The sequence below is a fragment of the Procambarus clarkii genome, chromosome 63, assembly GCF_040958095.1.
Source record: "Procambarus clarkii isolate CNS0578487 chromosome 63, FALCON_Pclarkii_2.0, whole genome shotgun sequence".
NCBI classification, from domain to species: Eukaryota; Metazoa; Arthropoda; class Malacostraca; order Decapoda; family Cambaridae; genus Procambarus; species Procambarus clarkii.
The window spans coordinates 17,841,023-17,861,840 of record NC_091212.1 but is presented as its reverse complement, the minus strand read 5'-3'; the positions used below and the strand labels follow the sequence as shown (position 1 = coordinate 17,861,840).

At 40.1% G+C, this 20,818-nt stretch overlaps 1 protein-coding gene across 9 annotated transcripts in view; it reads right to left on the bottom strand.

The window, feature by feature from the left end:
- The window catches only part of LOC123769484 (RNA-binding protein 25), a 72,838-nt gene that overhangs the window by 23,888 nt on the left and 28,132 nt on the right, over positions 1–20,818 (bottom strand). For 6 of the 9 annotated variants that reach the window (XM_045760617.2, XM_045760616.2, XM_069308785.1 and 3 more), the window contains 2 exons: positions 11,325–11,641; positions 2,009–2,059 (listed from right to left, as the gene is read on the bottom strand). In XM_045760617.2, the coding sequence (XP_045616573.1) occupies positions 2,009–2,059; positions 11,325–11,641 (368 nt within the window). The remainder of the gene's footprint in view (positions 1–2,008; positions 2,060–11,324; positions 11,642–20,818) is intronic. The other 3 variants (XM_069308786.1, XM_045760625.2, XM_045760623.2) reach the window with 1 other exon arrangement.

The following is a 20,818-nucleotide window of genomic DNA, read 5'->3' as shown; positions in this document are numbered from 1 at the left end:
AAAAAATTCAACCTAATCACTAGAAGAGAAAGACAAAATTAAATAATCACAATATTAAAGGTAGCAAGAGGAATGGAAGTGGTTATTTTATTTCTTTTGGCAACTTTAACGATGACTATATCATCTCTGGTCTGGCTATCTCCTAGTGATTAGCTCCTCTCAATCTGTATTAATAACTGGACTACTATTGCTGGTACTAACATCAGAACAAGTCTCAATTTTCTGCCTCCTTTTGTTCTTACAAGGCTGGGATTCCATATTAGCTTTGCATAGCCTATTCTAGGGCTGGTCCTACTTAAGCTATGTTTGAATAGGTTTTTAAATGCCACTCATGTTGATCAATTTTTCATTTTGTGTCATTTTTATTCCAGTGGAGTTAACCTTCGGATAATGCCACAAGGTACTAGCAACATTTTTGTGCATAAGCTTCCCCTATTAATGTACACTTATAGCCATTGAACACATGAAAGAATAGAAGCAGTAGTCAGCTTATTTATGGTTATTTCGAAGGTCAACAGAGGTCTCTGGTCTCTGGTGCTGAATAAAGTAGTGCTTAAAAATCCCACTCTCAGTGCTCGTAGAGCCTCTGTAGACAATGCACAATGGATGACCTTCCACAACTTCCGAATGCTTGAAAGACGTGGATATTATACACACTAGAGAATATCAGTGCAAAAGTGATGAGCGATGATATAAATCACTTTTCAAAAATGTGGTCTGTAAATGGATGAAAAGTTACAGCATAAGCAGTATAGTGGGTAATAGGGAGGGGCATGTGGAGAGGCAGGATTGGGGGTGAGCGAATATGTATCTGTGAGGGAAAAGGTTAAGTGGGAAAGTAACACATGGCACAAGTAACTACTGTATCACATCTGCTGCTGTGAGTGGGTGACTGACTATTCTTGGTATTATCAGACAGTGAGAGGAACAATGTGGACGGCATTGGAATTAACGCCACTGAGAACCAGCAACTAACTAGACGACTGGCTGTTCAAATAGTGAACCTGCAGCACATCATGCCTCAACCTCAGCTCAGAATGATCAACTCGTAAATGAGTAATTTTGGCATAGGTGTTACATGTGGCCCTCAATTTGCACTGGGGGTTGCATTCCTGAAAATCATTTACTAGCATCACCATATCCCACTTCTCCTTCCAGTGGAGAAGCAACACCCATGAGGAAAAAAAAGAAAAAAGATATTTCCTTAGGATGAAGAAATATGGAAAAACAAATTGTGAGTGAGAAAGTTAATTGTGGGTGAGTGAGAAAGTGAGACTGACTGCACCACACAGCATTGGGAGAAGACGGTGCAAACCAAACTAAAATATACTTGGAAAAATAGGGTTAGGCTCTCGAGATCTCCAATAGCCCTGTTTTCCACTATGGTCAATAAAATTACCAGCTGAACATTAATATGTAATGCTTCCTCCACTTTCTTGCCAGAAATTCAGTATCTTTTATATTATATATTTTTTTTATATTTTGCGATTGAACCAGTGAAGAGCAGAGGTGCCATAGGCACAATCAGAGAACACTGTATAAACATCAGAGGTCCGCGGTTGTTCAACGTCCTCCCAGCGACTATAAGAAATATTGCCGGAACAACCATGGACATCTTCAAGAGAAAATTGGACTGTTTTCTAAGAGAAGTTCTGGATCAGTCAGGCAGTGGTGGGTATGTGGGCCTGCGGGCCGCCCCAAGCAACAGCCTGGTAAACCAAACTCTCAAGTCGAGCCTGGCCTCAGGCCGGGCTTGGGAAGTAGAAGAACTCCCAGAACCCCATCAAGCAGGTATCATCCAGAATGCTTCAGATGTACAATGATGCAAGACAATAATCTAAAAGCTAATGAAACAAGAAATATGGCATGTATGGGTGCCCATTAAACTGGCAATAATGCAGCAACACTGTGGATTGGCACGGATTAGCCACATTAATTTACAATAAACCCGTATCAACGAAGTTCACTCGTGCATTTCGAAACCTGGTTAAAAAAAAAAATTGCTTACCCGTGTACCACCGAATCCGTGTTCTCCAAAATCGTGTTAATCAAGGGCCGCCTGTATAGGTTGAAAAAAAAATTGTTTAGTTCAACAATATTTATAGTTTAGGTACTAATAAATTATACATTGTGTTAAATGTGGGAAAACACGTGTGAAAATGTATGAACACCCACAAACATTCACGTGTACCTATGCAAAGTGCAGCAGAAAATAGACAGTGATTTTTGGAGCACCTGGAAAGGATAAAATCTGTGAGAACATGGATTAACCCTTAAACCACGCAAAACATACATATACGATGGGATTAACTGTCACGAAACTGCACAATACATACATACAGTATACGATTGAGGGTATAGCGCACGGTTTTAAATGCCCGGCGAGGAATAGGGGCAGCTATAGTCCAGCCAAGGCCGATAGTAAACAAACGCGATCTTGAAAAAAAAATCGTGGGTAACATATCCAGGTGTGAGAGCCTCAGTACTGAGTGAGCAACCAAGGCTGGGGCATACAGCATGAGCTAACAGCACTGCTGTTCAGTTTGTGAACACAGCATCATGTGAAAATATAACAATATACATGAACCTGCTATTATTAAATAATGATAGTATTAGAGAAGACTCCTGACTGATAAAAATGACCAGGATTCTGATAATAGCAGGATTGTTGTGATATTTAGTGCTGTGCTCTATGGTGGGAGGAGTAATGCTGAGGGAGGGAGGGAGGAAGATGGCGTCGTCTTTTGACTCTGTGTGGCCACCTTTTATTGACTGGACTTACCATACCAACTTAGTGCTTTGCTACGGTGAACACAGATATAGATTCTTATATATAATGTGTGTGTATAGAATATAATAACAGCAATAGAGTATGTTGGGAGCCGCCATTTTGGTGAAGGAGGAGCGTTGTCTGTATGACATGTCACGTTGTGTACTGGTGGCCACTATGGTCTTTGGGCACCATACCAGCTTATTTGGACAGTTATGTTAAATAAAACATGTAGATACCTATATATAATGTGTGTGTGTGTATATAGTGTAATAACACCACAAACAGTATCGTTGGAGGAGAAATATTAGTGTCTGTCCTTAAACCAGTGAGAGCGGCAGCCACCAGCTGACTGCGTGTGTAGCTACATCTATTTCCTGAACTCACTATACCAGCATAGATTTACAGTTGTGGTGAACAAAACATGTAGATACTTATATATAATGTCTGTATATATAGTGAACAAAAGCAAAAATAGTATGGTGGGGAGGAGAATGTTGGCGAGTGAGGTGAGGTGAGGATGTGGCAGCCAGTGGCTAGCTGGCTGGTGTGTGGCGGCCCCTATTCATGGCTTTTTGACTCACCATACCAACTTTGAAGATTGTTATGGTGACCAAAACCTGCAGATACTTACATATAACCTGTGTATATAATGTAATAACAGCAAAACTATTTGTTTATTATTTTATGAACATAATAATTGAATCACTGATATGCACACTATAATTTTGAGTATAGCAATGGTTCACACATTTTATTATATACTGTAAATATATTACAGTACACACTGTTGAATAATATTACTTAAAAAAAAAATAAGAAAAATCAATCAGTCATTGAAATAATTAGGTAATAATATCTTTGTGGCAACTCCCACCTGACAGCTGGGGCGGAGCAGACCGCCTCGGACCCTTGTCTCTGCCTTTTTTGCCAGACTTCCCCGCCTTATTGCGGCCAAAATAAGTCACCTACTATTTTTTTATTCTTTTTCCCGTGATAAGGGAACACAAATGAACACTAATAAGAAAGAATTTTTTGCATTTTTTTTTTGCACTGCTGTTCAGCTTGTGACCACAGCATTGCCTAAAAATGTCAAAATATATATATGTAACTGGTACATATAAGAGCAAAAGAAGCATGTTGGGAGGAGCCATTTTGGTGAGGGAGGTGGCATCGTGTGCTAGCTGCTATGTTACTTGTCATGCAGTTTTTTGTGGCCACCATCTTGGACACCATACCAGCTTAGTTGTATATTTATGGTGAACAAAACATACAGTATTTACATATATGTATGTAGATACAGTATTTATATATATATATTGTGTGTATATAGTGTAGTAACAGAAAAAACAGTATGGTGGGAAAAGCAATGTTGGCAAGTGAGGTGTTGATGGATGGAGGGGAGGGGAGGGGAGGGGAGGGGAGGGGAGGGGAGGGGAGGTAGGGGAGGGAGGGGATGGAGGAAGGGGAGGGGAGGGAGGGAGGGGGGGAGAGAGGGAGAGAGGGAGGGAGGGAGGGAGGGAGGGAGGGAGGGAGGGAGGGGGGAGGGAGGGAGGGGGGAGGGAGGGAGGGAGGGGGGGGGAGGGAGGGAGGGAGGGGGGGAGGGAGGGGGGGGGAGGGAGGGAGGGAGGGAGGAGGGAGGGAGGGGGGAGGGAGGAGGGAGGGGGGAGGGAGGGGAGGGGGGAGGGAGGGGAGGGGAGGGGAGGGGAGGGAGGGGAAGGGAGTGAGGGAGGGGAAGGGAGTGAGGGAGGGGAGGGGGAGGGGAGGGGAGGGGAGGGGAGGGGAGGGGGAGGGGAGGGGAGGGAGGCAGACATTTTGGTGTGGGAGATGTTGGTGATGGAGGGAGTGAGGCTGTCGTGTGCTAGCTGCTGTGTCATGCAGTTTCTGTGGCCACTATGTTGTTTGGACACCATTCAAGTTTAGTTGTACAGTTATGGTGAACAAAACATGTAGATACTTATATATAACATGTGTATATAGTGTAATAAACCCACAAACACTTTTATGGGAGGAGGAATGTTGTTGCGCTGACAGCTCCACCTGCCAGCGCAGGTAAAGCTGACCGCCTCAGACGCTTACTCTGCCAACACCTCAATTTTGCCAGACTGCCTCGCCCTATTGCGGCCAAAATATGTCACCTATGATTTTGTTATTATTGTTCCCGTGATCAGGAAACGCATTTTACCAATCTTAGAAGAAAACAAAATTTGATTTTTTCCTGCATCTGGTGGTGTTGCAGGTGACATAACCCCAAGCACTGCCCAGGGGTTAATTACTAGTACTAAATTTAATCCATATACAAGATTAAACCTCTAAGTAACTCTAGGATTACCTAGGGATTGACCTGCAAAATGCAGTACCGCAATTGGCTTATAAAATGCCACCAAGATGTGAGATACGACAGCCCTACAGTTTCCAGGCATGCCACTAAGAGGTGCGTGAGATGCCACTCTCAAAAAGAGGGGCAATATTTGTTGGCATATCCATTCATTCAGACCTTGGCACTCCTGAGGTTTATTGTTCAATTTCTGCAAAGATGTTCTACAATTTCTCCTCTAAATACTAAGAATGTGACAGTGAAGGCTCAACTTGTAATAGATGCAAGATGATATTAGCTATATTACGTTAGACAACTGACAGTCGGAAAGGTGGGGCCCAAGAGCTAACAGCTCGATCCTGCTATCTTGAGATGATTTCAGGGCTTAGTGTCCCTGTCGCCCGGTCCTCGGTCAGGCATCCTTTTTGTTATACATTCCCAGGAAGCAGGTCGCAGCAGCTGTAACTCCCAGGTACCTATTAACTGCTAGGTGAACAGGGGCACCAGGGTGAAAGAAACTGCCCATTTGTTTCCACCTCCGCCGGGAATCGAACCCAGAACCTTAGGACTACAAATCCTGAGCACTGTCCACTCAGGCTGCATGGACAAATAGTAAATACAATAAAGAATATTACACATGGCATCCCTTGGGCTCTGGTCTGCACCGAGTATAGAATAGCAAGGATCACTGTCTGATAAAATTCACAATGAAGAGAAGATACTGAAGTTCTACAACAAAACAATCACAAGGCTTTGTCGTAAAGAACGGTAGAGTACAAGTCAGGCGTAAGCTAAGATTGTTAATGATCAATCAGGATGTGGTATAAACACCAGAGATCAAGCCAAGAAGCTAATGGCTTCGTATGGGAGGAAAAATAAATACTTCCACAAGCACATAATCTTAGCCTAGGCATGCCTTTACTCTATTAGGTGGCTTAGCAGCTTCAAGAACTGCCAATGTATTAAATGTATCAAGTCAGCTATTCAGAGCACATGCTCACACTGGTGCTGCAATCTAGACTCAAGACATGTTCCTGGAGAGTATGAACAGACAAAAATACTTTAAACAAATTTACAATGCAGATGAAACTGGATTATACAATTGGTTTACAAGCGAGCGTGTGCGCACACACACACACACACTTGTGTTTCCATTTTTTCCTTGTGGAAAAAGGCTAACATAGTTCTAATCTACAAAAGTGGAAGCAGGGAAGACCCCCTTAATTATAGACCTGTATCATTGACAAGTAAAATAGTCAAAAAATAGTAGTCAAAATATTGGAAAAAATAATTAAAACTAAATGGGTAGAACACCTGGAGAGAAATGATATATCAGACAGACAGTATGGTTTTCAAAATATTGGAAAAATTTTTCCAATATATTTTCAAAATATTGGAAAAAATAATTAAAACTAAATGGGTAGAACACCTGGAGAGAAATGATATATCAGACAGACAGTATGGTTTTCGATCTGGAAGATCCTGTGTATCGAATTTACTCAGTTTCTATGATCGAGCAACAGAGATATTACAGGAAAGAGATAGTTGGGTTGACTGCATCTATCTGGACCAAAAAAAAGGCTTTCGACAGAGTTCCACATAAAAGGTTGTTCTGGAAACTGGAAAATATTGGAGGGGTGACAGGTAAGCTTCTAACATGGATGAAAAATTTCCTGACTGATAGAAAAATGAGGGCAGTGATCAGAGGCAATGTATCGGACTGGAGAAAAGTCACAAGTGGAGTACCACAGGGTTCAGTTCTTGCACCAGTGATGTTTATTGTCTACATAAATGATCTACCAGTTGGTATATAGAATTATATGAACATGTTTGCTGATGATGCTAAGATAATAGGAAGGATAAGAAACTTAGATGATTGTCATGCCCTTCAAGATGACCTGGACAAAATAAGTATATGGAGCACCACTTGGCAAATGAAATTTCATGTTAATAAATGCCATGTTATGGAATGTGGAATAGGAGAACATAGACCCCACACAACCTATATATAGTGAGAAATCTTTAAAGAATTCTGATAAAGAAAGAGATCTAGGGGTGGTTCTAGATAGAAAAGTATCACCTGAGGACCACATAAAGAATATTGTGCGAGGAGCCTATGGCACGCTTTCTAACTTCAGAATTGCTTTTAAATACATGGATGGTGATATACTAAAGAAATTGTTCACGACTTTTGTTAGGCCAAAGCTAGAATACTCAGCGGTTGTGTGGTGCCCATATCTTAAGAAGCACATCAACAAACTGGAAAAGGTGCAAAGACATGGTACTAAGTGGCTATGGGCACTAAGATATGGGCACCATATAACGGCTGCATATTCCAGTTTTGGTCTAACAAAAGTCATGATGTCCGTGTTCGTTGCTGTTTTTACATACTCTGCATATATTTCTGGTAGCTTTTGTGGAACACAAAAGGAACCCTATGTGCTTCAGGAATGCCATACATTAGTTTGGTGATGTTTTCCCATATCTGTCTAATCATTGTGACAGATCCAGTAGGTACCTTGTTTGTTTGCATAGTGTGTAGGTAAATCTGTACAACTCAGATGAAATCTTGTGTTACAAATGTTACATACAATCCCTTACAACACTCTTCTGAAGTGATTTAAAGCAGCTGCCACACACCTCCATGATGGGTTTATGATGTAGAGGAGGTCTGTTCCCCTATTTGTGATATATTGTTGATTTATCCCTTGTTGACTTTAGTCATTTTACTATGTACATTATATGAATATATTTATAATATATGTATGTATATATAATATGTATACAGTAAATTTATAATATTATAAATGTTTATTAATTCAACTTTATGTGGAGGTAATTATCGCATGGGTAAAGAAAATGGTCCCAGTGGGATGTAGAGTTGACCGCTGTTGTCCCAGGTCACGGGATGGATGCCACCAGTTGTCAGTTCCTTGATTTATAACACTTATTATTTGCCTGGATTACCATAATCGATTTTCTGCTTACTTTCCGGCTTGCAATGGTTCCTGTATTACAATATATAGTGCCAGTATATTATGACTGAGGGATGTCCAGTACACTGGGTAGCCTCGTGGTTGTGGTGTAAACACCGCCTAGTGTGATGCCTGCTCGTGCCACAAACTTTACACTTCTAGTTTTCCATGTGCAATTCTCCTACACTTTCAACTTATTTAAGTGTTGTGTTACATGTTCCACTTCACTGTTCCACATATCACTATTCTCTATACTTGATATATATCGACTGTACACATGAGCCTGGTGGCACTGGCTCCCCCACGTGGTTCCACTCTTATTCTTTACTTAACTCAAAGTTCCATTATAAATTACTATGTTCAACTTTCCTACAGGTCATTATGCACTTTGTGATGACTGTGATCAGTAATCCATGGTTGTGACCCTAAAAAACCTAGGTATATTTCAAGATTTTATCGGAGCGCAGACAACACATCTTTCCCTCCCCCCTCACTTCCTCGGTGTTCAACAACTGGACCGAGGGGGAGAGATACAGGTAACCCCACCTCGACAAGTCCAGCCACATGTATCGGGAGACACCGAGACCACTCCGACGCGAAGAGGTATACCCCAGGGCACCCGTACGTCCAGCAGAGCCAAATGAAGGAGTCGGCGTTGACCGACCATTCTGTGGACAAGGTAATGAACCAAGACAGGCTATTCACCAGGACGTCGGACACTCCCTGGATATGAACTGCACGGAGAGCCAAACCCTGAGAATCCAGCAGACGAGTCACTCGAAGAGACCAGCCCCAAGGAACAAAGAGAACGCTGGTGGTTGAGACAATGAACCACCAGAAAGCAGCCCAAATGAGTTGAACCGTGGAACCTCCAAGCGACCCGAATCCTCCGAAACGACAGCCAAACCCCCGCAAACTCCTGCACCGTGTGGTAGGCCCGACAGACCCCACTGCCCCTAATCAGCCTGGTGAGCACTGATCACAAAACCCCAGCCGAGAGACTACACATCCGTGAACACATCGAGCGAGGGCTCGGGTAGGCGCCAAGGCAATTAACCCCGAAAAACCTAAGAAGGAAGCCGGCGATGCAGCAACTGACGCAAGGCCCCAGCAGTCCGAACCCAACGATTGTGAGAGGCAGAAGGGAGAACCCCAAAGGAACCAGAACAGACACCAAAACCAAACCCAACCCAGCGGGTAAACCAGTATGGCAAAGTTCAAACTCCCGCACAACTTCTCGAGCAACCGTCAAGTGACCCGGGAAGGTCCAAGGACACCATCTAGGCACCCGGCTCCAAGAAAAGCCGTACTTAAATAGACAAAGTGGTCATCCTAATGAAGGGGCAAGGAATCCTGTTATTCAGATGGGACAAGTCTGAACCTGATAGTCTGATAGAGGACAAATGTCCTCTATCAACTTCTTAGCAAATTATTTACAGAATAAACGTTATTGTTGTCAATAATTTAGGGATCTCTATCTCCATTCTTGAACATTAGTACTCCATTTGCAGTTTTCCAGGTGTGGAAATTTTTTCTTCACCAATGCTGTATCAGACTAATTAATGCATTACATAGCATTCCTGCAGCTTATTTCAGCAGCAGAAAATACTGGTTTGGTCCTGCAGTCTTGCTCATGTCAAACTGAATGAAGCAATTCATAAACTCCTCTGATACTAGCATATCACTGAATATTACATTACGTGTTCTATCAGGAAATTTTCTATTAGGTTTTGACTAATTTTGCACTCGATCATTATCCAGTAAATTGTTCCAACTATAATCACCAAGGTCTTGGAGTTTAGCTGTTATGCCACATAGGCTGCTCTCCCTCTCTCTCTCTGACCTTCAGCCAATGTTTTTGGTCTTGCTGACTTCCTTTAGCCTCCAGTTTTTTGGTTGGGGGGTTGCATATGAGTGCTGCCTTTATCCCTTTGTAATATATTTTTACCATGCCTATAATAAAGCCCTGTCAGTTGGCCCTTGCTCCCAGTTTCTGCCTCAAAAGTCAATTGCATTTGAATCATCAATACAGCTCCTTCATTCTCTATTTTCTAATCACATGTGGCAATGTTTATCAGTGCTTACTTATCAGAATCTACTGGAAATGAAGTCTAGCACCCTATGCTCATCTAATTTTTTGTGCATAGTGCATTTTTAAATCCCTTCACTTTTTAGTTCTATATAATATTTGCTGGAAGTTGTGGATGATGATGATGATGACTTTCAATACATTCCACTTGACCTATGTATGGGTTGTTACATGTACTTCCCAAGTTTTTCAACATTGCTGAATTTCCAATTTCCACTGAAATCCTGGAGTACTCTTCTCTCAATTTAAAAGGGCCATCATCATATGTCTTCTCTATTCCCCTTTAGAACCATTTGATCAAGACCCCTTAACCTGTCCCCTAGAGCTCAAACCTCTCAATTCAGACACATCTTGTAGACACCTGTGCCTTATTTAGTTTTCGTTCGGATTCCACATGCTTGTGCTGCTTATTCTAGTATGGTTGGTGTTGTGTGGCAATAAATGGATGGTTGTGGTATATTGTTGGAGTTTTTTTGTGTGGTTTAAAGAATGGTGCTTCTCATTTGGGACTATTAGCTTATATTATGACATTTTATGAATCATTTCAACCCATCCTCCTGAATAGACAGTACTTTTTGTAACTATGTGGACCATCGTACATACATAGACGTAATGGACAATTAGATAGTAGAATTTGGAACTATTCACTTTTATAGAGTCCAAACACAAAGCTAAAACCAAACTTAATTATTACAAGGCCTAGTAAAAGAGATATGTACTATATTAGGCTTCAGATAGCATGTATTAGGCCTACGAAGGTTATGTTAAGATTCATTTGCAACATCATAACAAGAACTTTTCCGGTTTGTCCAAATTCAATAATAGCGTTTTCTACTCTCTAATTGCCTTCACGTCAATATAAGTACAGGTATTATGGTGCTCACCACTACTATAAGTACTACCTAAGCAGGAGGATTGGCTCTCTGCAGTGGGGTGGCTGTCATTGTCAATGACTATCCCAATTAGGTGTCACGGAACATATCCCCATGTAAAACAATTCATTTTTAATACTTTTACAGCAGTGCCTTTAAGGGCCTTTCACAGATGACAAGCAGCAAAGGGCTGAGAAGAACACTGTTTGTAGCCCACACCCAAGCTGATGAAAGTGTGCAATTTATGTAGGCATTCGTCTTTACTGAGCTAAGAATACAGCAGACAGATGTCAATACTCACCTCGTTCTGGAATACCTCTTCTCCTTTTTCAATCTTCGGGTGTCTATTGATTGGGATCGGGACCTTCTCATGCTGCCTCCACGAGAACCAGAGCGTGAACGACGTCTTAGCTTTTCCTCTCTCTCTCTTCTTTCCCTTTCCCGTTCACGTTCTCTCTCCCTTTCCCTTTCTCGCTCACGTTCTCTCTCCCTTTCTCGCTCCCTTTCCCTGTCTCTTTCCCGCTCCCTCTCCCGCTCTCGTTCTCTATCGCGGTCTCGATCCCGCTCTCTGTCCTTCTCCCTCAGCCTTCTCTCCCTTTCTTTCTCTTCTTCCTGTTTCTGTAAGGACATGTCAACAAAATTAGATATCAAAAGCAACAAAAAAACCATCAGGGCACATTGAATAACATCAAATTCTAACAAAAACTTAAAGACCACAGAACAACAGGCAGAAGCCCACAGACATTGCTGGCTTTTCTGTTGTGCACACATACACACGCGCACACACACATATGCAAACAAGAAACTGTTGGCCCTACTATATGGTGAAGCAATGGTTGAAATTTCCTCAAAATGTGAGAAGCTCTGAGCCTACAAAAGGGATACTGTGTGTGTGTGTGTGTGTGTGTGTGTGTGTGTGTGTGTGTGTGTGTGTGTGTGTGTGTGTGTGTGTGTGTGTGTGTGTGTGTGTGTGTGTGTGTGTGTATGTGTGTGTGTGTATGTGTGTGTGTGTATGTGTGTGTGTGTATGTGTGTGTGTGTATGTGTGTGTGTGTATGTGTGTGTGTGTGTATGTGTGTGTGTGTGTGTATGTGTGTGTGTGTGTAATTACCTAAGTGTAATTACCTAAGTGTAGTTACAGGATGAGAGCTACGCTCGTGGTGTCCCGTCTTCCCAGCACTCTGTCATATAACGCTTTGAAACTACTGACGGTCTTGGCCTCCACCACCTTCTCACTTAACTTGTTCCAACCGTCTACCACTCAATTTGCGAAGGTGAATTTTCTTATATTTCTTCGGCATCTGTGTTTAGCTAGTTTAAATCTATGACCTCTTGTTCTTGAAGTTCCAGGTCTCAGGAAGTCTTCCCTGTCGATTTTATCAATTCCTGTTACTATTTTGTACGTAGTGATCATATCGCCTCTTTTTCTTCTGTCTTCTAGTTTTGGCATATTTAATGCTTCTAACCTCTCCTCGTAGCTCTTGCCCTTCAGTTCTGGGAGCCACTTAGTAGCATGTCTTTGCACCTTTTCCAGTTTGTTGATGTGCTTCTTAAGATATGGGCACCACACAACAGCTGCATATTCTAGCTTTGGCCTAACAAAAGTCATGAACAATTTCTTTAGTATATCGCCATCCATGTATTTAAATGCAATTCTGAAGTTAGAAAGCATAGCATAGGCTCCTTGCACAATATTCTTTATGTGGTCCTCAGGTGATAGTTTTCTATCTAGAACCACTCCTAGATCTCTTTCTTTATCAGAATTCTTTAAAGATTTCTCACAATATATAGGTTGTATGGGGTCTATGTTCTCCTATTCCACATTCCATAACATGACATTTATTAACATTAAATTCCATTTGCCAAGTGGTGCTCCATATACTTATTTTGTCCAGGTCTTCTTGAAGGGCATGACAGTCATCTAAATTTCTTATCCTTCCTATTATCTTAGCATCATCAGCAAACATGTTCATATAATTCTGTATACCAACTGGTAGATCATTTATGTACACAATAAACATCACTGGTGCAAGAACTGAACCCTGTGGTACTCCACTTGTGACATTTCTCCATTCCGATACATTGCCTCTGATTACTGCCCTCATTTTCCTATCAGTCAGAAAATTTTTCATCCATGATAGAAGCTTACCTGTCACCCCTCCAATATTTTCCAGTTTCCAGAACAACCTCTTATGTGGAACTCTGTCGAAAGCCTTTTTTAGGTCCAGATAGATGCAGTCAACCCAGCCATCTCTTTCCTGTAATATCTCTGTGGCCCGATCGTAGAAACTGAGTAAATTCGATACACAGGATCTTCCTGATCGAAAACCATACTGTCTGTCTGATATTATATCATTTCTCTCCAGGTGTTCTACCCATTTAGTTTTGATTAGCTTTTCCAATACTTTCACTATTACACTTGTCAATGATACAGGTCTATAATTGAGGGGGTCTTCCCTGCTGCCACTTTTGTAGATTGGAACTATGTTAGCCTGTTTCCACACGTCTGCTACGATTCCTGTACACAGGGATGCCTGAAAGATCAGGTGAAGTGGAATGCTGAGCTCAGATGCACATTCTCTCAGAACCCATGGTGAAACGCCATCTGGGCCAGCTGCTTTGTTCCTCCCGAGCTCCTTTAGCATATTTTCCACTTCATCTCTAGACACCTCTATCCGCTCTATGTTGTTCTCTGGAATTCTTATTGTGTCTGGTTCTCTGAAGATTTCATTTTGTACAAACACACTTTGGAACTTTTCATTTAATGTTTCACACATTTCCTTTTCATTTTCCGTGAATCTGTTTCCCATTTTCAACCTCTGGATATTATCCTTTACCTGCAATTTGTTGTTAATGAATTTGTAGAATAGGCCCGGTTCTGTTTTACATTTATCTGCTATCCCTTTTTCAAAATTTCTTTCTGCCTCTCTCCTTACTGCTGTATAATTGTTTCTCGCATCTTTGTATCGCTGGTATGTTTGGGGGTTTGGCCTCTTCCTATACTGATTCCATTTTTGTGTCTTTTGGTCTCTTGCCCTCTCACAATTTCTGTCGAACCAATCCTGTTTTCTGGTCCTGCATCTCTGTTTTGGTATGAATGTTTGTGTGCCTTCCTCGTATAGTTTTAAAAATTTGGCATACATTTCATTTACTTCCCTGCCTAGCAACAATTCTGTCCAATTACACTCATTAAAAAAATTTCGAAGTTCCCCATAGTTGCCTCTCTTTAAATCGAGTTTATCAACTGTTTCAATGTCCCCATTTCCTTCTAGATGATATCTTAAAGCATATTTAATGTCTAACAGGACGTGATCACTCTTTCCCAAGGGAGGAAGGTACTGGATGTCAAAAATCTCTTCTTCTTTCCTGGTGAATACTAGATCCAGTACTGACGGTATATCTCCTTCCCTCATTCTTGTGGCTTGCTTTATGTGTTGATACAAGAATGTCTCCAGAATGAGGTTCACAAATCTGCATGTCCAAAAGTCCTCCGTTCTTGCTTCATAGGCCTCCCAGTCTATTGCTCTAAAGTTGAAGTCCCCCAGTATCAACAGTCGTGATTTATCTTTATCTGCTTGTACAATAATATCTCTCATGACCATTATGAGGCCCTCTCGTTTGTCATCCAGTTCTTCCTTTGTCCACGTGTTGCTTGCTGGTGGGCTGTAGGCATTTACAATTATCAGCTTATCATCCTGATTCCAGACCTGCAATGCCATTATGTCAATATCTCGAGGGTTTTCAAATATTAACTCTTTTACCTTCAGGTGTTTTTTCACCAGTACAGCCGCCACTCCTCCCTTCCTAGTTTTCCTGTCACGTCTCCAAACTGAGTAGCCTCTTGGGAATATGACTTCATTTATTATATTTCCTTCAAGTTTCGTTTCTGATAATGCAACAATATCTGGGACCCTAAGCTGGATTATATCTTGCAACTCCAAAGTTTTTGACCTCACTCCATCTATGTTGGTATATACAATTTTCAGAAACATGTTCCCTTTTCCTTTGCTCTTTACTCCCCCTTCCACTACTGATCTTGTTGCTTTGTTTTTATGTACCATTTCACAAGCTTTCCAGTCCCTGTCACTTTGTAAAAAAAAGAATTTCTGTCTTCTTCATTTCTATCCCCATTTAGACGTTTTGCCTCAATTAAGTTCATTTTCAGCTTTTCTCTGTCTTCCTTGGATAGGTCTTGTCTTATTGACCAAAATTTGCCAACCTCATCACTCTGCAGTTTCCTGGCATTTCTTAGCACTTCCATCATGTTTTTCACTCCATTAAAGGTCACCCTTAAGGGGCGGTTCTTTTCTTTCTCATATTTTCCTATTCTTCTAAAATCACTGACATTTTCCTTTGAGCCTTCTCCTAAACCTACTATTTTCTCTATGATTTTCATCTCTTCTGCTGCTCGGTCCACCCTAGATGAAATTTCCTTCTCTAAACATCCAAAAATGATTATGGACTTAGTTCTATCTGCAGTGTTTTGTACCAGTTTACTGTTGGTAACCAGTTCTTTCCTAATTGCTTGCCTAATTTCTGCTTCTTGCTGGTCATTTCTGGTTTTGACTTCCGAACACACTTCTTTGATAGTCTCTATCTGTGTGTATAAATGTGTGTGTGTGTGTGTGTGTGTGTGTGTGTGTGTGTGTGTGTGTGTGTGTGTGTGTGTGTGTGTGTGTGTGTGTGTGTGTGTACGCATGCGCGTGTGTGTGTACGCATGCGCGTGTGTGTGTACGCATGCGCGTGTGTGTGTACGCATGTTTGTGTATGTGTGCGCGCACATGTTTGTGTGCGCGCATGTTTGTGTGTGTGTGTGCATGTTTTATATATATAAATAAATAAACTGTATGCCCTGAAGCAAAACTTATACATGCAATAAAAAACAAATTATAAATACATTATTTATCATTTATGAAAGCTAACAAACAACTGAGGGCCAAGTCTCCACTAATGAGAAAACAAAATCTTAATAGATGCACAACCTCCCCCCCTCCTCCCTCCCCCCCCAAAAAAGCTCACATTTTAACCAGTTCCCAATTGGTTTTCTTGTAGTCTCACTAAGCATAAGGCAATATATGGTGAATATAGCACTAAACCTCCCTGATTTCTTGTGCTAAAATTAATTGAAATAATTGAATAGGTAACTGCTAAGACTGGTTCACAGCTAATTGCATTAGCATGGACAAGCATATACTTTTTTTTCAGTTTATTTTCTTTGGCTCAAGACCGAACTCTTTCAAACTGCTCAATATACCTTCTAAATTGACATTTCATTATCTCCAACTGCCTCCCCCAGCTTTTTTATACCAATCTTATTGATCTACTTTGCTTCTATTCCCCTTAAACATAATTGATATAATGCTCAAACTTATCATACATACTAATTTCTTGAAAGAGCAATTACAACATAAAAGACTTCAGCAAATATTTTTAAGCACAGCAGTTAGATCTTCATTTATTTACTGAATAGTTGGAACATTACTTATTGAGATGATAAAGATTTCATATGCACTACCTTTTATGTAATACAAACCGTATTTATAAGGCAAAGAAAGTGACTTGATTCAAAGTGGTCTTACTAAACACAATACATTTAACCTATTAAGAAATACGTTACACTTTCTAAATGTTTATAATTCAGGTGTTTCTAGGGTTGACACCAGTATTTTGTAGTACCAAGAAAAACTTAAAATTGGATCACAAAGCACTAGTAATTTATTATTTGCAAACGCAGGACAAAATGTTAAAAAGAGGAAAAATTTGGGGGCTGAACCCTAGAGAATATGAAAAGTGTGAGTGAGAAGCTCTTCATAGCTAATTCTTTACATATCCCTTGAATCTGAGCTCAGCTCCAAAATCCCTACCCTCCCATCACGTTCCTTCCCTAATTGGAACAAGATGCTACCGTTGGCAGACAGGACTTGCCTTGTGCATTAGGGCGAAAGGCTCAACTGCTGGGTCGCTGTCAGGCAAGCCTAGCCCGGGGTTGAGGGGAGATGGGAGGAGAGAACGAAGGGATAGTCTATAACAACATCCGGCCTCGAACTCTCCCTTCAGATGCGCATCCTTGACAGATTCTGTGGGGAAGTTCCACCCTAAAATGCTTTGACCGCAGGCCAGGAGTTACGTACAGCTCACCAACAGTAATTTAGTACTGTTTTAATGTCACTGAATGAAGCCATATCAAATCTGTCATTAAAACTATAAAAAAGGGAGCTTGCTTAAATCCTCCTGACCAGGTCCGTGGAACCTTCCTATACCCATTTATCATCAATCACAACAGGGTTTCAACCAAGTGTATGGCAGAGACACAAGACGAGAAGCGATGCAATTATCAGACGTCAGCCCGTCTGTGTCAGAAACCCCCATCAATCAATCATTACTGGCACTGGATGAGCTGTTGATAATGCAATATATGCCATCAGGAATTTAACATTTCTTTATATAATTAGTCTACCTTCTTCAGAAATCCTTTAAGCATGAGTATGAAATGAAGAACAAAGTTCACTAAGTGAATAAAATTCTCCGTATTCGGGCTAGTCTCACCTTGTACAAGAGTTACATTACATTCAAATGCCCTCATAGAAATGTACCGAAATGTTTGATTCCAAGGCAAATGGAATCTCTAAGTCAAGATGACAATGGATACAATAAATCTACTGTTCACTAATTAAAAACTAAAATAATGCATATTAAAAGGTAATCAAGGGTTAACACTATAATACTACCCCAAGAAAAATCATTTTAATGTTTAGTGAGTTAACTAAATTTAATTTCTTGACATCTGAACGTCATAAAAAACTGGGTATAAAACAGCCTGTTCAGAATATGAGCTTTGTTCTTCAATTATCAAATAAATTTATCTTTAATATCCTAAAATAAAGCACTGGTGGGTTAAAACTGTAAAACCAATGTTTGACAGGACGAGTTTCCAACATTCATCCTTATGCCCAAAATTACCAGTTTACTCATCTTGCGCACGCACTTGTCATTGTTACCTCACAATATAGCATGCTTCTCACTGAATAAAATAATATATGAACCTAGTATTCCCTTCCTCATCTAAGTTGACAGGTAACTGAGATTCAGGTACTATCAAGCGGTGTGACATTACAGTCCTTACCTGGTGTTGGGACCTCTCTTACGATCTTCGACCCCATCTCCCTCCCTCCCAGGTTAACAACAAACAAAGAGTAACATAGGCATGGAGTTACCAAGTGCTAAACATCCTCATATAACTAATGTTATGCTCCACAACTATGTAAAAATAATAAGAAAGGAAAGAAAAAACCAATGTAATTAAACAACAGCCTCACTCATCAGTCACACTGACACTCTCTAGCCCAAGCTCAATAAATAACCAAATAGTAAATAAAATTATTAATTCACTTTGCAATGAAAAAGATAAAATGAATGCATAGTATATAAATTTTAAATTACTGGGTACTTTCTTTGAATAAAATATGACAGTGATATTACTAAAGACTTTTAAAGCCAAAAGGAATAGAGGCTAATGACGGTCAATTTTTGTGTCAAGTAATTCGAGCTGGAACTTTCCTAAGATAAATGGGTCACTACCTGACAAGGGTTATAAGGTATCTATATCCAGCACAAATTATGTTCTGGCAATGGCAAAACTGGAGTTAAGTGTTTCTCTATTGCAGACAAAAAATATCTGCCATTAGCTTTTATTGCACCTGGTTTTGTGCCAATATCTTTAGGTTAACATAGGCATATTTCAATAATCTTAATCATCCTGATTTTCAAATATCAGAATATTGCAAAATTCTTGATTTACATATAAACTATGAAACAAATCAAGAATTACCCTGGCATATGATTTACTGAACAACTAAAACAATTGCCAAACTACCCCTCATAATCCAGAAACTAGCAGAGTTATGAGAGTACGTTGTTAACAATCATGAAGGCTTAACGAGGAGTTTGGACAAGAGAGATGGGTCAGTGTGCTGGCAGGAGCCGGTCAAGGAGATAGCAGGTTAAGTTGCTGGACCAAGCGGGTAGATGATTGACTACAGGTAACACGTCCGCTTAAAAAAATATATATACCGCCAAGGTGGTGTGGAAATATGGTCAAAACTGTCTAATACTAATAGAAGATAATTTCAACCATATGTTCATTGAACTCATCCTCTTTGGTATCTAAACCAGACATAAGATCTCATGAGTGAGAAAACTGGCAGTCACAAGACATCAGAGATGTTGTACTGAATGAAACACTTCAATCTCAACATGTGGATCCTTACATAAAAGAGATCCCATGAAAAGGAAAAGCTGATTTTCAATACAAAAACAGTCTGGACTACCTTGCCCCAGGCCAAATGAACTTTTGTTTCTGTTACAAACTAAAGTGCTTTATTAGATGCTGTACTCACCGTCGCTGGCACAAAACATACATGACAGTTGTCGTCTGCCCGCGTGTGAACTCTATGACTGCCTATGTTTGAGAATTACACATTATGTTTGTGTCTTCTTTTCGAAAAACACTAGGTTATCAATTTCACATAATCAGCGATATAATCTTAAAAAATACAAGTGACAAAGTGATTATAAAAGTTAGAAAAAGTTACTCCTGTTCTCAATATATATATTTAGTTATTTTATAATCACAAAGCAATGAAAAAATAAAGATCTAACAGATTGGAAGCTTAAACTGGCAGAATATGACAATAGAAAGATTCAGGGGAGGGTATTGCCTGAGGATAGTCTTAGCTCTATTAACAATCATGTGGAGGTGTGACTAGGCAGGTCTAGGGCAGACAAAACATTGCCATAGAAACAAAGAATTTCTGCCATATATGCCTGGATGTGCAACCATATTTCTTAGTTTTCTAAGGTGTCTTTGTTATAAATATTTTAATATCAATTGTTCTCAAGTGTATGGCATGAGCTATTCTACCTCAATATGACAATTCTAACAGTGCCACAGGTTGATGAACTTCATTATCAACTATGAGGATTATTAAACATGTTTATTGGGTAAGTTCTGAGGCTTTATGTAATCTTTTCACCTTTAATACTAAAAGAATTTAACATATGTCATAAATTCACTTTCGGGTTAAGTCAATAAATCACAAAATAGTATTGTATATATATAATAAATAAATCTTGGTCTGACAATACTCTGTGTTTTCATGAGTATTGTCAGTAATTAACCACTAGACTGTGCATAGCACCTTAAGGCATTCTGAAGGTTGTGGGTTTTTAATTAACCCATATTTTTATTTTTGTTGATTCCAATTTGAAATTAAAATAGTTGAATCTAGAAACAACTTGACATTACTCATGTTTCAAAGTTAATGTTGTCATTAACAACGGCACCACAAAACCTTTGCCGAAAACAGTTGAGCAGTGCAGGGGTTAACTAAAATACATTTACATTTTTTTTATCAAATTTGTATAACTATCTATAACTATAAATTTTATAACTATCTCAAATTACTGTACCCTCATAATGGTAAATGTACACACACAAGAATGTCTCCTGCCTCTGGAGACACTAGGCCACTGGCTTTTATTGTAATACAGTCTACCTCAGCAGTACCTGCATTATGGCAACTAAATTGATTTTCACAATCTGTTCCCATTTAATTAAAATAATGGAGATTCAACTACCCTCAAGTTAAAGTTCGTCAGCCAGCAACTTTTGTCATGTTGAGCAAGAATAACTCGCTTGTAAAAGTCTACCGATATCAAACTGAGTACAGTAATGCTGTAAGCCTATGCCTAATGAGCATTTATATGTTACATGAAACATATACGAGACATGAGCAAC